General features: G+C 41.2%; 1 protein-coding gene across 1 annotated transcript in view; it reads left to right on the top strand.

Annotated features, from left to right (window-relative positions):
- ltbp1 (latent transforming growth factor beta binding protein 1) overlaps positions 1-12,943 on the top strand; it is a 167,962-nt gene that overhangs the window by 95,134 nt on the left and 59,885 nt on the right. The window contains exons 13-15 of the mRNA XM_032541703.1: positions 3,040-3,099; positions 4,884-5,006; positions 11,381-11,548. Coding sequence (XP_032397594.1) covers positions 3,040-3,099; positions 4,884-5,006; positions 11,381-11,548 — 351 coding nt within the window. The remainder of the gene's footprint in view (positions 1-3,039; positions 3,100-4,883; positions 5,007-11,380; positions 11,549-12,943) is intronic.

Here is a 12,943-nt window from a genome sequence, read left to right as displayed (position 1 = left end):
TTGTCTACAGTTTTAATTGTTATTACCACAGCTGTGTATTGTTAAATATGAGAGGCAAACCTGTATTTGTACCAGTGTTTCCATGGTAACTCTGCTACCGCGGCCGCCACGGTGAAAAACACCGAAGAAGTTATTGAAAGAAACTAACTTCAGTTGGTAGAGTAGTAGCATGTGAGACGGAGCTGCTGGACCTGGGCCAGAGATGTGACCATGGCCAGAATATCATAGTTCATAAAAATGCAGCGCAGTGAAGATACAGACGTTTCATACACACGCCGTGTGTATCCGCCATTCGACCCGTACTGGACCCGTTCATAATGACCAGCCGTCTCTCTGAGCCTATGTGACAATAAAATTTATTTTGGTTAAAATCAACAAATAATCTTGAACACATTTTGGCATCATTTTGGCCATAATCGCGCAGCCCTAAGACCAATAGTCGTAGTGTCATCTGCAAACTTTACAATCATGTTAAAGACCAGTACAGGTGTGAAGAGGGAGTAAAGGAGAGGGCTCAGCACACATCCCTGTGGTACGCCGGTTTTCAGGATGATGGTTGAGGAGGTGTGATTATCTAACCTAACAGACTGAGGTCTGTTGGTTAGGAAGTCCCTAATCCAGTTACAGAGGGAGGTACTGATGCCCAGTTCACTGAGTTTGGTGACCAGTTTGGAGAGGAGGATGGTGTTCATGCTGAACTAAAGTCAATGAACACCATTCTCACATATGTGTTGCTATTGTCAAGGTGGGACATGGCAGAGTGAAGTGCCGTAGAGAAGCCTCTGTGCTCCTGTTCTGACGGTAGGTGAATTGGAAGAGGTCCAGTGAATGTGATAAGCAGGTCTTGAGATGTCAGGACCAGCCTCTCAAAGCACTTCATAATGATGGTGGTGAGTGCAACTGGACGGAAGTCGTTAAGGCTTGTTGAAGTGGAATCCAAACCTCAGTTAGCTGCACAGCACAGGCCCTAAGTACATGTCCTGGGATACCATCAGGACCAGCAGCCATGCATGCATTAATCCTGCTCAGTGCCACACACACGTCTGTGGTGGAGAGTGTGAGGGGCTGGTGATCTGTAGATGGCTGCCTCTTTGTTGTCCCTATCAAAGTAGCCACAGTAGTGGTTCAGCTCATCAGGCTAGGAGGTGTTGGTAACAGGGGGGTGGAGTTGGTAGCTTTGTAGTCAGTGATGGCCTGGATGCCTTGCCACATGCGTCTGGGGTCAGAGATCATAAACTGACACTCAATCCTTAGCTTGTGGTTGTACTTGGCTTTTTTGATGCCCCTACTCAAGTTTGCCCTGGATGAGTTATAGGCTTGAGCATCACCTGATCTGAATGCAGTGTCCCGTGCCGTCAGCAGGAGTCTAACCTCACTGTTCATACATGGCTTCTGATAAGGGAAAGTGGTAATCTGTTTAAGGGTAGTGCCACTAGTGATGTGAGAGTTTATACAATCAAGAACGGAGGAGGCATATGAGTCAATGTCAGTGTGGGAGTAATGGGTGGCTTGAGATGCGAACACTCTCCAGTCAGTATTTCAAAACCCTGCTGAAGTGCGGAGTCAGCTCCCTCTGGCCACACTTTGACCGTTCCTACTGTTGGTTTGATGAGTGCTAATTACTTGGGCAGTAGAAACGATGAGAGGTGGTCTGAGTGTCCTATATGGGGAAGGGGAACTGCTTTGTATGCATCAGCTACGTTACTGTAAACTTGGTCTAAACTTTTATCTCCTCTTGTGGGTTATGATACATTTTTATGGACTTTAGGGAGCACAGTCTTTGAATTGCAGTGGTTAAAGTCACCCGCGGCAACAAAAGTATGCCTCAGGGTGAATAGTCTGTTGTTTACTAATAACCGAATGCAGTTCTTTCATGGCAGTCTTAGCATTAGCATCAGGAGGTATGTACACTGCTGTTATTTTAGTTGATGTAAACTCTCTGGGCAGATAGGAAGGTCTATACTTAACCATGAAACACTCAAGTTTAGCTGAGCAGTGAGTCTCTGTGCAAGTGATGTCCGTGCACCACGTTTTGTTAACATAAATGCACAAACCCCCACCTCTGTTTTGTCGTCGTCAGTAGGTGTCACTATGACCATGACTCAATATGGGAGTGTAAATAATAATAATAACAAATTGAATTTCTATAGCGCTTTTCACAAACTCAAAGCCACTTTACAGGGCTGGTAGGTAATAAAAACAATGTACAACCAAACAAACCAAAACAAAGCAAGATTCAGGCCCAGATGAGAAAGGAGGGGGGGTGGGGTTATGGATAGGTGGAGGTGAAGAGATGGGTCTTGAGGCAAGACTGGAAGATGGTGAGGGAGTTCCAAAGTCTGGAAGCTGCCCTGGATAAGGCTCTATCCCCGAAACTGCGGGGGTTAGACTTGTGGGTGCAGAGGAGACCGGCTGAGGTGGATCTGAGGGTTGGTGGGGGGAGAGGTAAACCATTGCAAATAGTTTTCCAGACATGGCGCTTAAGGGCGTTACCAGTTGGATCTAATTTTATCCTGGGCCAGACCTCACGGGGCCCCAGCATATTGGCATAGGAAGTTAAAGCGGCCTTCATCTGTACATTTACCAATCTCACACATGCACAATGCACAAATATCCTATAATGTATCAAATGACAATGTGAGTGAATTGTTTATTTGTCCGTCAGTTTTCATTTCATAAATGACAACCTTTTTTTCCATGACTAAGATGAGACAATGACAAGGCAGCAGCGGCGTCATTAAACACTGCGACAACATCAACATGCAATAATAAATGACGTAAAAAGACGAGACTAAAATGTAGTCTAAAAAAATGTAAACCTCTTGCCCTCTCTCAAACAAACTATGTCAACTGTCACAGTGCAAGAGAAATGTCAGGATATAGGAATAATTTAGAAAATCCTGGTTAAATCGATCCAGAAAACAAAAAAATATGTTTCTCATGTATATTTGTTAATGTGGATTAACCATTCATCCTATGTAAGAAAGCAATGACTAAAATGTGTGTTCCCTTTTCTTTCTTTCATTCTCCTCTCATCAGCTATCCCTCTGATAGATTGTCCTCAGGGTTACAAGAGAATCAACAGCTCTCATTGCCAAGGTAAGAGCTCTTGGTCGAAATATCTAGCTACTGGATGGATTGGCACAATATTTGGTATTAACATCATTGTTTCAAAGCGTTTCCAAAGCCCACCGCGTAGGATCACAAAGATGTATATGTGTATCTCTGCAGAAGCACAATTCCAGTTGAATAGTCAAGCTGAGGCTAAGATTCAAAAGCAAGCTGTTGTGTTCATCAAACAAAGGGGTCATACGTTGGCATTTCTTTACTGATGACAGTCTAAGAAGACCAAAGTGTAAGTGGTCCAGTGCAAGACAGCACCAACTATTCTACAAGGAAGCACGTTAGAGGAGCTTAGCCTAACCCAACAGATTATTCAGCTTGGTTGCCTAGAAGATAGTGAGGAGGTGCTCCTACCTGTTTTCAGGACTCAAGGAGTCAGCTATTGACCTCTGAGGTGGTGTTCAAAGTGTGGTGCTGCACACTGCTAAATAACCACAAGAGGGTGTTGTGGCCAGGTACGAGTGCTGACATGGTCAGAACCTTTAGAGCTCTGTAACCATGAGCAGCCATTCAGATGAGCAGGCTCCTGTCAGGTAAGTAACCTATAGCATTAGCATAGATGGCGGTTTCCATGGCCAGAGGAGAAGTCATGCTGGAGGGAGTGAACAGAATCTTTTTCTCTTAGGCGTTCTTAAGCAGTGTTGGAGTCTCTGGAGTCGATCTGTCTATCTCCCTCTCTCAGCATACAGTCCGCCCTTCATCTTCTCACCCCCATTCAGCTAGGGTGTAAAAGCAGCTTCTCCCAGATCTTGTGTGGATGATAGCCTTCAGCTCGTTCGTCTTGACTCGGGGATTCAGCTGAGTTCTAGGCGTGCCCAGCTCGCATAGGCAATGGGTCGGTTGAGTTGCAGGCAGATAAAAGAGTGTGAAGGGAAGAGAACAAAAGAAAGTATTTTATATTCTGCTGTCCAGGGGTTTAGTGTCAGTGGCTTGAAACATGAACCACTCCAATCAGTGAACTCTCTGGTCTACATGGCCGGTATCAGCCTGCTGTATGAGAGTGGGCTGGTAGAAATAACAATTCGGCAACTTGTGTGGTTGGTAGCACAGAGGTTGTTGGTTCCAAACGCTGGTGAGATGGCACAAAAATGTGGTCCCATCACATCTGGCCTGACAACCAAAAGGCAGAGGTCTCCGAGAACAATTTATAATAAGGGTACATGAATTATCATTAAATCACGCATGACTTGATGAAAAAGCATGAATTTATTCATGTCGTACTTCATGTCGCACTGTTGCTTGCTCTGGAGGAAACTATTAGAACTGTTGGGTCCTTGTAAATTCTGGAGTGTGGTCTATCTGTAAAGTGTCTTGAGATAACTCTTGTTATGAATTGATACTATAAATAAAATTGAATTGAAATTGAATGAACACACATCACAACTATTTATTTTTATTTTTAAGAACTCATCATTTAAACAAATTCACAGGAAACCAAAATGATCCTTTTTACACCAGCTAACATACCGTCTATTTTTATTATCACATTTGATTAACATCTAACTTTAAGTATTAAGATCCACATATGGGTTTATTGTATTGTTGAGTTCAACAATTCCGTCAATTGTAATGACAATGAATGGTGGGCAGAAATTCTGCCTTTTGTCTTTGCTGATGTTGCAAACCACTTAGGTTGGCCTTCATTCTCTAACATGCTTTGTAAGCATTCCCAAGATGAAAATGTATTTTTCATCTTGAAATGTTAAGAAATCCTTTGAAAGGTCCCTGGGTTGATTGTGTGTCATTTTGTTGATTGACAGATTTCGATGAGTGCCAGCTGCAGGGGGCGTGTCCTAATGGGAACTGTCTGAACACTGTGGGCAGCTATAGGTGCATGTGTAAACCCGGCTTTGTTCCTGACCCCACACTCACCACTTGCATATGTAAGTCCTACAATCTAACATTTTCTTAGATTTGTTTCACATTGATTAACATCTAAACCCAGAACCTCCAACAATGCAGTGTCAGACTGAACAAAAGTCTCATATCGACAGAAATACATGCATTACATTTGTTACATTACCCCTGCCACCTGCTCCAAAGCACAAGCGCAGCAAGGGCTGCTGGGAATGCGGCTAAAGCTGACGTGTATTTGATAATATGCAAATGAAAACAGTGCATGGATGAAAGCATGGTGTTCATTGTATAATTGGATTCCCCCTCAAGCATGTACCACAAGACAGAACATACAGCCATACTTAAAATATCTCATGGCTTTTATGAATGTGTCAGTTGATCCTCTAGAGAAATACTTAATTGTTTCTAATTTCAGGAATAGCATCAGGTTGTTAAGCCAGACTGATGCATACGGTGGTTTAGGAGATTTCCCCTCAAGCACTATCGTTCTACAAGCCAACAGGGAGGCAAAAGAAAACACGTTTCTCTTGTGCCATTGACTCTACTCTGAACACGATCCAAGGTTTAGTCAGATATCTCCATCCCAAGCTCTTCTGCCCAATCAGTTCAGATTTCATTTAATGACACCTTTTGAAAAGAAAAGATTGTGTTAGATGTATTTGAAATCTGGTCTTCATGTTAGGGTTAGTACAGAAGTTTGTAAGATATTTTCCAACTCTGAATTTACTGGTAAGGCTGGAAAGCTCCATGTTTGGATAAAGTGACTGACGTGAAAATATCTATATAAAGCTGACCGTAGTTTTAAACTATTAGTAAGATCAGTAAAGCTGCTAAACAGACCATCTTTAGAAAAGTCACTACATATAATAAGACCAACTTTGTGCCACTCTGTAAAGGTTTGATCCAATCTGGCTGCAGGAAAGAGGTGGTTATTGGAAATAGGGCTACACATAGAGAAGTCAAGAGGTTTGAAATGTTGCCTAAATTGTGCCCACATTTTGAGAGTAGAATGTACTACAAGGTTTGATGTATACTGTGATGGTGAGAAAAGTAATCTAAGCAGAGAGAGATGTTCATATGCAGAAGTTTGATTCTGATTCTAGCTTTCTCATGAGGGGTTTGAAATTCTTTTTATGAAGATCAGAGAAGTTATGGGTGAATGTTTAAAGACAGATTTGGAAATATGGAAATGGAGTTCATAATTGGAAATCTGCACAATTAAATTATTGAGTGGAAAACATTCAATTCACACACTTTTAATTTGTAACCAGAGAAAAGCCTAAATATACATAACATTTCCACAATATTAGAAACACAGGACACTGGATCAGATATATAGTAGGGATGAGCGAGTACAGCATTATCTGTATCTGTATCTGTTTACCACATTAATTATCTGTATCTGTACTCGGACTGGGCGGGGCCTAACCCGGACGTGGACATAATTTAACCTGGAAGTGGGTCGGGATGTCTTGAAATGGGCGGGGCTTTAACCGGTTTGTTAGTTTAAGCTTGCAATTGATATGGGTTGATCAGAAATTGTCATACTTATTGCTGATTAGAAAACTATTCACATAACAGCATCAGCATTGAGCTTTGGATCAATGGTGTTGTCATGCTAACAAGCAAACTAAATACGGAACAAGTTTTGCAACAACGAATACAACACATGCGATTGAAATTATGAAGTAAAATGTAATGAACAAGAGTTTTCATACTCAATATAACTTTCTTTTTTTAACTGTTAATTTGTTTATGATCAGTGTGATTTATTTTTTTTATTTTTTTGAGACACAGAGAGAGAGAGAGAAAGAGAGAGAGAAAGAGAGAGAGAAAAAAAGAGAGAGGGGGCGGGGGGGGGACTGTGTTCTATGGATCAATAGATTGAATAAATTAGAAAAAATAAAAAAACTCAGACGGCAGAGACGCAATGCGAGTCACATTGCGTGACTGTGGCTCAGTGGTAGAGTGGTTGCCTGCCAGTCGGAAGGTTGGTTGTTCCATCCCTGGCCCTGCAGTCCCACGTCGAAGTGTCCTTGGGCAAGACCCTGAACCCGGTGCTGCACATCGGAGTGTGAATGTGTGTGAGTGTTTATCTGATGAGCAGGTGGCACCTTGTGCGGCAGCCCCGGCCACAGTGTATGAATGTGTGTGAATGGTGAATGTTTCCTGTATGATGTAAAAGCGCTTTGAGTAGTCGTTAAGACTAGAAAAGCGCTATATAAATACAGCACATTTACATTTACATTCTAAGCACCATGTCTGAACAAACCCCACGGTTACCAGAAACCTACTGGTTAAGTAAGTACTACAAACCAAAGGAAAAAACCAACCTGAAGAAACCCTAAACGTTAACGGAAAAGACCCGCGGACCTAAGTGCCTGGGGGAGAGAGAGAGAGAGAGAGAAAGAGGGAGCTGTTCTCTTCTCAGTGATCTGTGTGTGAGTGAGCAGAGCGTGTGTGTGTGTAGGGGAGGGTGCTGTGACGACTAGCCTATCACAGAACACAGACACGGTCCGCACCCAATAATATTTTTATTCAATCCGAGCACAGATATTGACTCGTATTACTCGTATAATACTTGTATTCGGCAAAAGTGCTTTATCCGTACTGGATACTCGTTTCAGCCGAATATCCGGCTCATCTCTAATACAAAGAGCAATACATCGTCTGCATATAGAGAAATTCCATCCTGAGAAGCCCACATATGACGTGTGATGTTCTCAACTTAATTGACAGGGGTTCTATAGCTAATGCAAACAGAAGTGGGCTGAGGGGACAGCCGTGTCTGGAGCTGCTTGACAGAGGGAAAAGTTGGGAAGCCAATTTGTATCACTGATGCTTTTGGAGAAGTATATAACAGGTGGATATAAGAAATAAAATTAGAACCAAAGCCAAATCTTTCTAATATGGCAAACCGATAACCACACTCGATTCTGTCAAATGCCTTCTCCGCATCCAGGGAGACAACCACTTCTGGAATCCCCCCAACGCTGGAGAGTGCACAACATTTAATATTTGTGGAAGAGTGGCGGTCCTTCATTAATCCGGTTTGGTCTATTGAGATTATATGGGGCATTACAGTCTAATCTCGAGGCAAGGAGGGGCGGCCTCTAGCTCACCCAGTAAGACCGTGCGCCCTATGTAGCTTGAGTCCTGCAGCGGCCCGGGATTGAGTCCGACCTGCGGCCCTTTGCTGCCTGTCATCCCCGTCTCTCTCCCCCTTTCATGTCTATCTACTGTCACTAATAAATGGAAAAGTCGCAAAGTAATTGGTTGCACGGTAATAAGATGGTCATAGTGGGGTAACAGTGTGATGATAAAGAGGGAATCTATAGGTTATAACTTGTTATTACCAAAGTAATACTGGGTAACACATCACAGTAATAAGATGTAATACTGGAGTAATAAGATAACAAATGTAATAACATGCAATTACCAAGGTAACAACTAGAAATGGGTTTGATGATAACAATATGTATATCTGGGTAGTATTAATATAGTTATATTAATATTTTAATAACATGATAATAATGGGATAATATATATTGATGTTTTCACAGTCACTATCAGCGTAATACCTTCCAAATTAGATACAACTTTTTTGGCACATTTATTGGTAATTACCATATTATAATGCTGAAATTTGTCCACCCTTTATGTTCCAAATATTTCCCTTTTGTTTCAAGGTAATACATTACAAATTATATGTTTAATCTTGTAACTTCGTACCTGGAAACACATCTGGTAGTTTCTGTGTAATAACCATGAATCAGTAGTGCTGTTTCTATTTAATTACATGGTAATATTAAAATACTGCACACATAGGACTACAAGCCCCCATTCAGAAACCAGCAAGCCATGGAGTTTTTTACTCCACCGCCACGGCTAAACTGGCTAAAAAGAAGCAGAAAGCTAGGAAAGCGTTGTCGGAGGAACAGAGAAAGAGGAAATGGCAGACTGACCGAGGGAGGGGTCAGTCACAAGTAAACATAGGAGCTGCTAAATATCTATTCCAAAGCTGTAGGGGGAGCTATGTGGAAAACCCTGTAGGGGGAGCTCTATAGTGGAACCTGTAGTGGGGGGGGGGCTCTATAGAGAAATCTTTAGGGGCAGCTCTATAGAGGAACCTTTAGGGGGGTGGCTCTATAAGAAACCTGTAGGGGCGGGGGGGGGGGGGGGGGGGGGGTGGGGGGGGGGGGGGGGGGGGGGGGGGGGGGGGTGGGGGGGGGGGGGGGGGGGGGGGGGGGGGGGGGGGCTCTATAGAGAAACCTGTAGGGGGAGCTCTATAGAGAAACCTGTAGGCGGAGTAGACAGTGCCCCTTTAAGCCTGGGGTGAAGCAGCACTGGTCCACCCTCAATTTAACATTAAGCACTGGCTTGTCTGTTCTCAGAATATAAAAACCAAACAGGGCTTCTTTGTTACTGTTTAGTCGTGATTTTTTGTTTAAAGAAATAGACGATGAAAATCAAAGACTTTTTTTTAAATTCCGTTCATCACTTTTGATAACAAAAATGTAAAAATGCTTTGAATATGCATTTTTTGAAATTTAGTAGTTTTTAGAATACAATTATGATATTACCCAAAATTGCAAAAGTACAGATACTTCTACTAAAAAATACTCTGGTAAAAGTAGAAGATTAAACTTCTTTACTCAATTAAAAGTAAAAAACTACAGATTTGGAGAATTTACTCAAACTATAAAAAGAAGTAGCCTTGTGAATGACAACCATTTTTTATGCAAAGCTACCTGGACTACACAAAAATGTCGGTCAACAGGCCTAAAACATCCCATCTTTGATTATTGTGACAGAGACTGGAACTCCAGGTTAACAAGATTCTGACTGAGTAGCAATATACTCCCCTTAATATTTAAGGAATCTACATGTATGTGTGTGCTCAAATATAGCTTCTGGAAAGAAAATAAAGGATAAAATATAAATTACTAAAGTAAAAATACCTGAAAAATCTACTTGAGTACAGTAAAGAAGTATTTGTACTTCATTGCTTCCCATCTCTGGATATAACCCATTTCTAAAAGGAAAATGAATTGACCGAAAGATACAGAGTCAGTTTACTACAACTTTGAAAAATGCTGATGTATTCTCAGCTGTGAGAGCCGACAGCTGTCTGCTCTGAGCGCTGACACGTCTCTCTCTCTCTCTCTCTCTCTCTCTCTCTCTCTCTCTTATGTATACGTTGAGCGCTGAGCTCTTCCCTAAAGGAGGTGCACTTCTCTTATAACACAACGATACCTACTTTATTTAGGCCAAAACTCCAAAATAATGATTTCACACTAGAAACGAACCAGACCTTGGTCTGTTTGATCCGGACTGAGACTACCTCTTTTGGTCAGACAGGTGAGTTTCACACCTGTAATTTTGGTTTGGATCAAACAGAAAAGTTTGAAAGTCAGGACAAGCAAGGTAGGTGTGAAAGCCACACCTGTAGAACCCATTGAAGAAACAGTTCACATCAAAATGGAAAACCTGAGGCAGGATAAGACAATAAATAGATGAGAGCATGCTGAAGGGACATCTCCCACTCCTGGTGAGAAGGAAGCACAACTCCCTGAACCTGACATGTAACATACAGTGCCTTCGGATATCATTTGACTTTAGTGTCACCAAAGATACACTCGATACTGAGTAGCCTTTGAACAAGTTTTCAGACATGCATTTGATTTGACTTCATCAGTGGTGGAAGAAGTACTGAACCTCAGTACTTAAGTAAAAGTACAAATAACCATTACTTTAGTAAAAGTAAAATTACCACAGGGGAGGACAACCCTACTTAAATAAAAGTAAAAAGTGTAAAGTGTATTAAATTGTGTTGTAAAGTGCTACATTTTGGAATCTGATTAGTTGTTGGAAAAATAGGTCAAGTTACTTCAGGTAATGTCTGGCAAAAAGGATATTTCATATGAACATACAGTACTTGGTTTCTTTTGGACGTCATTATTTCCCATTATTATTATGATCTATTATTATACATGCTCTCCTGCATGCCTTCATCTGAGCCAGCGCTTGACTTTGTGGGTGCAAGAAGCATTGGCTTTAAAAACCTTCTTTCCCTACATGTTGTCTGTGCTTTGCATGTGTTTTGTGTTTGGCTTGTATTGTTTAAATTTAGTTGTCATTGCCACCACAAAATGTAGTTGCCAGATTTCTCATTGTACATATATATATTTTTTTATGCTCTGGTGTTTTTTAGAGATATGTTTGTGTTTGTGGCAGCAGTTTGTTCCGGTGAGAAGAGAAGGATGCTTTGGTGAAGGGGACCTCTTTATTTCTCTACTTTGTTCTCTCTTTCTCCCATGTATGTCTCTCTTATCCTCTGGTGCACCACTTCCTCAACCCTCCCCCCTCCTCCTCCTCCTCATCGTGCGCTACTCTTTAGCCAACACGCCTGCCATCCAAGAGGAGAAGGGGGCTTGCTTCCGTTTGGTGAGCTCAGGGAGGCAGTGTTTGCACCCAGTGTCTACCCAACTGAGCAAACAGCTCTGCTGCTGCAGTGTTGGCAAGGCCTGGGGCCCTCGCTGTGACAAATGCCCTCCTCAAGGAACAGGTAAGGCCCCCAGCCACATTAGACATTTATTCCGTCTCAATAGGGACTAAAGGCCCTAAATGTTCTTATCTCACTTGTATGAAAAGAAGATAATGCCAAACACCATTCAATAATGTAATTAAGTTTGGTCTTGAAAATCAGCAAAGGTGTGTACCTCAATGCAACACACATAGTCGAGTTCTGCCAGTAGTCCAGTGTCCTGCAAGACTCTGTTCCTGCTAGAATTAAAAAGCCATAATAATATTAATAAGCTCTATTTGTATAGCACCTTTCATACACAGAAGGTAGCTCAAAGTTCTTTACATTTGGAACATTAAAACAATAATAGAGAAGAAAATAACAAAAATAATAATAATACATTTAATAATACATAATAATACGCAGCAAGTTGTTGCAGTAGTAACTATACAGTATATACTGAGGCTTTGCTAACAAATGCTTAGGCCCCATTGATGTGGACTCTAAGTGGTTTGCCTTAGTATGTTCTTAGTATTTGTTGTGATTATATGAATCTATATACAGACATTTAATTGAATACTACAGCTGGAACATTGGCAGCCTTAACCCTTAACCCTTAACCCTTAAGCCCCTAAAACAGGGGTGTCAAACTCATTTTCACCGAGGGCCAAATCAGCATATTGGCTGTCCTCAAAGGGCCACATGTAACTTATAAATGTAACTAAATGTAATCGAATGTAATGTGAAATAAATGTAACTAATGTTAAATAACTTAATGTTAAATAACTCATTATTTATTATAACTTATTCAAGTGACAATTACAGTTGCATAGAAAACTTATGTTTGCTTGTTGCTCTAACATAAATCCTTTTAAATTTTGTCAGCTCATGAAAACCCACATAACTCCATTAATGAAGGATCAAACTGTCCAAGTGAATAAAGAAAAATAACATAAAACTGAGTTGCAAGAAAATGTATGACACATGTAGCATTTTACAAAAAAAGGCTGCACACAACCTGGCATCCAACTGATGGTATGATGACAACAATATGTCTGCATACACACATAAGACCTGCAAACATTAAATAATTACAACAGCAGCTACACATAAATAATATGTAATCAACTAAAAATACCAAAATAAAGGTTGACTCAGTTCACAACTATATTGGTCAAGGTTTTCGGTTAGTCTTTGATGAGGAGATGCTGCCTGTCCTTGAACACACCAAGTGGATTCTCCCTCTACTATCGATTGATCATGTTCTGAAAATGATAAACACAAAACAAAATGCAAGCACAATCATTACATTGCACACAGTTTAACTGTTCTTCTTCTTGGTTGAATTACATTTTATTATATTTTAATTAAGTTTAAAAAAAAATGCTTACCTGTGTGTTTTCTGACCAGGCCTCTGACACCGTTTTCCCGTTGCCA

This window comes from Etheostoma spectabile, chromosome 17 (genome assembly GCF_008692095.1).
Source record: "Etheostoma spectabile isolate EspeVRDwgs_2016 chromosome 17, UIUC_Espe_1.0, whole genome shotgun sequence".
Classification (NCBI taxonomy): domain Eukaryota; kingdom Metazoa; phylum Chordata; class Actinopteri; order Perciformes; family Percidae; genus Etheostoma; species Etheostoma spectabile.
This window is presented reverse-complemented; position numbering and strand designations above follow the sequence as displayed.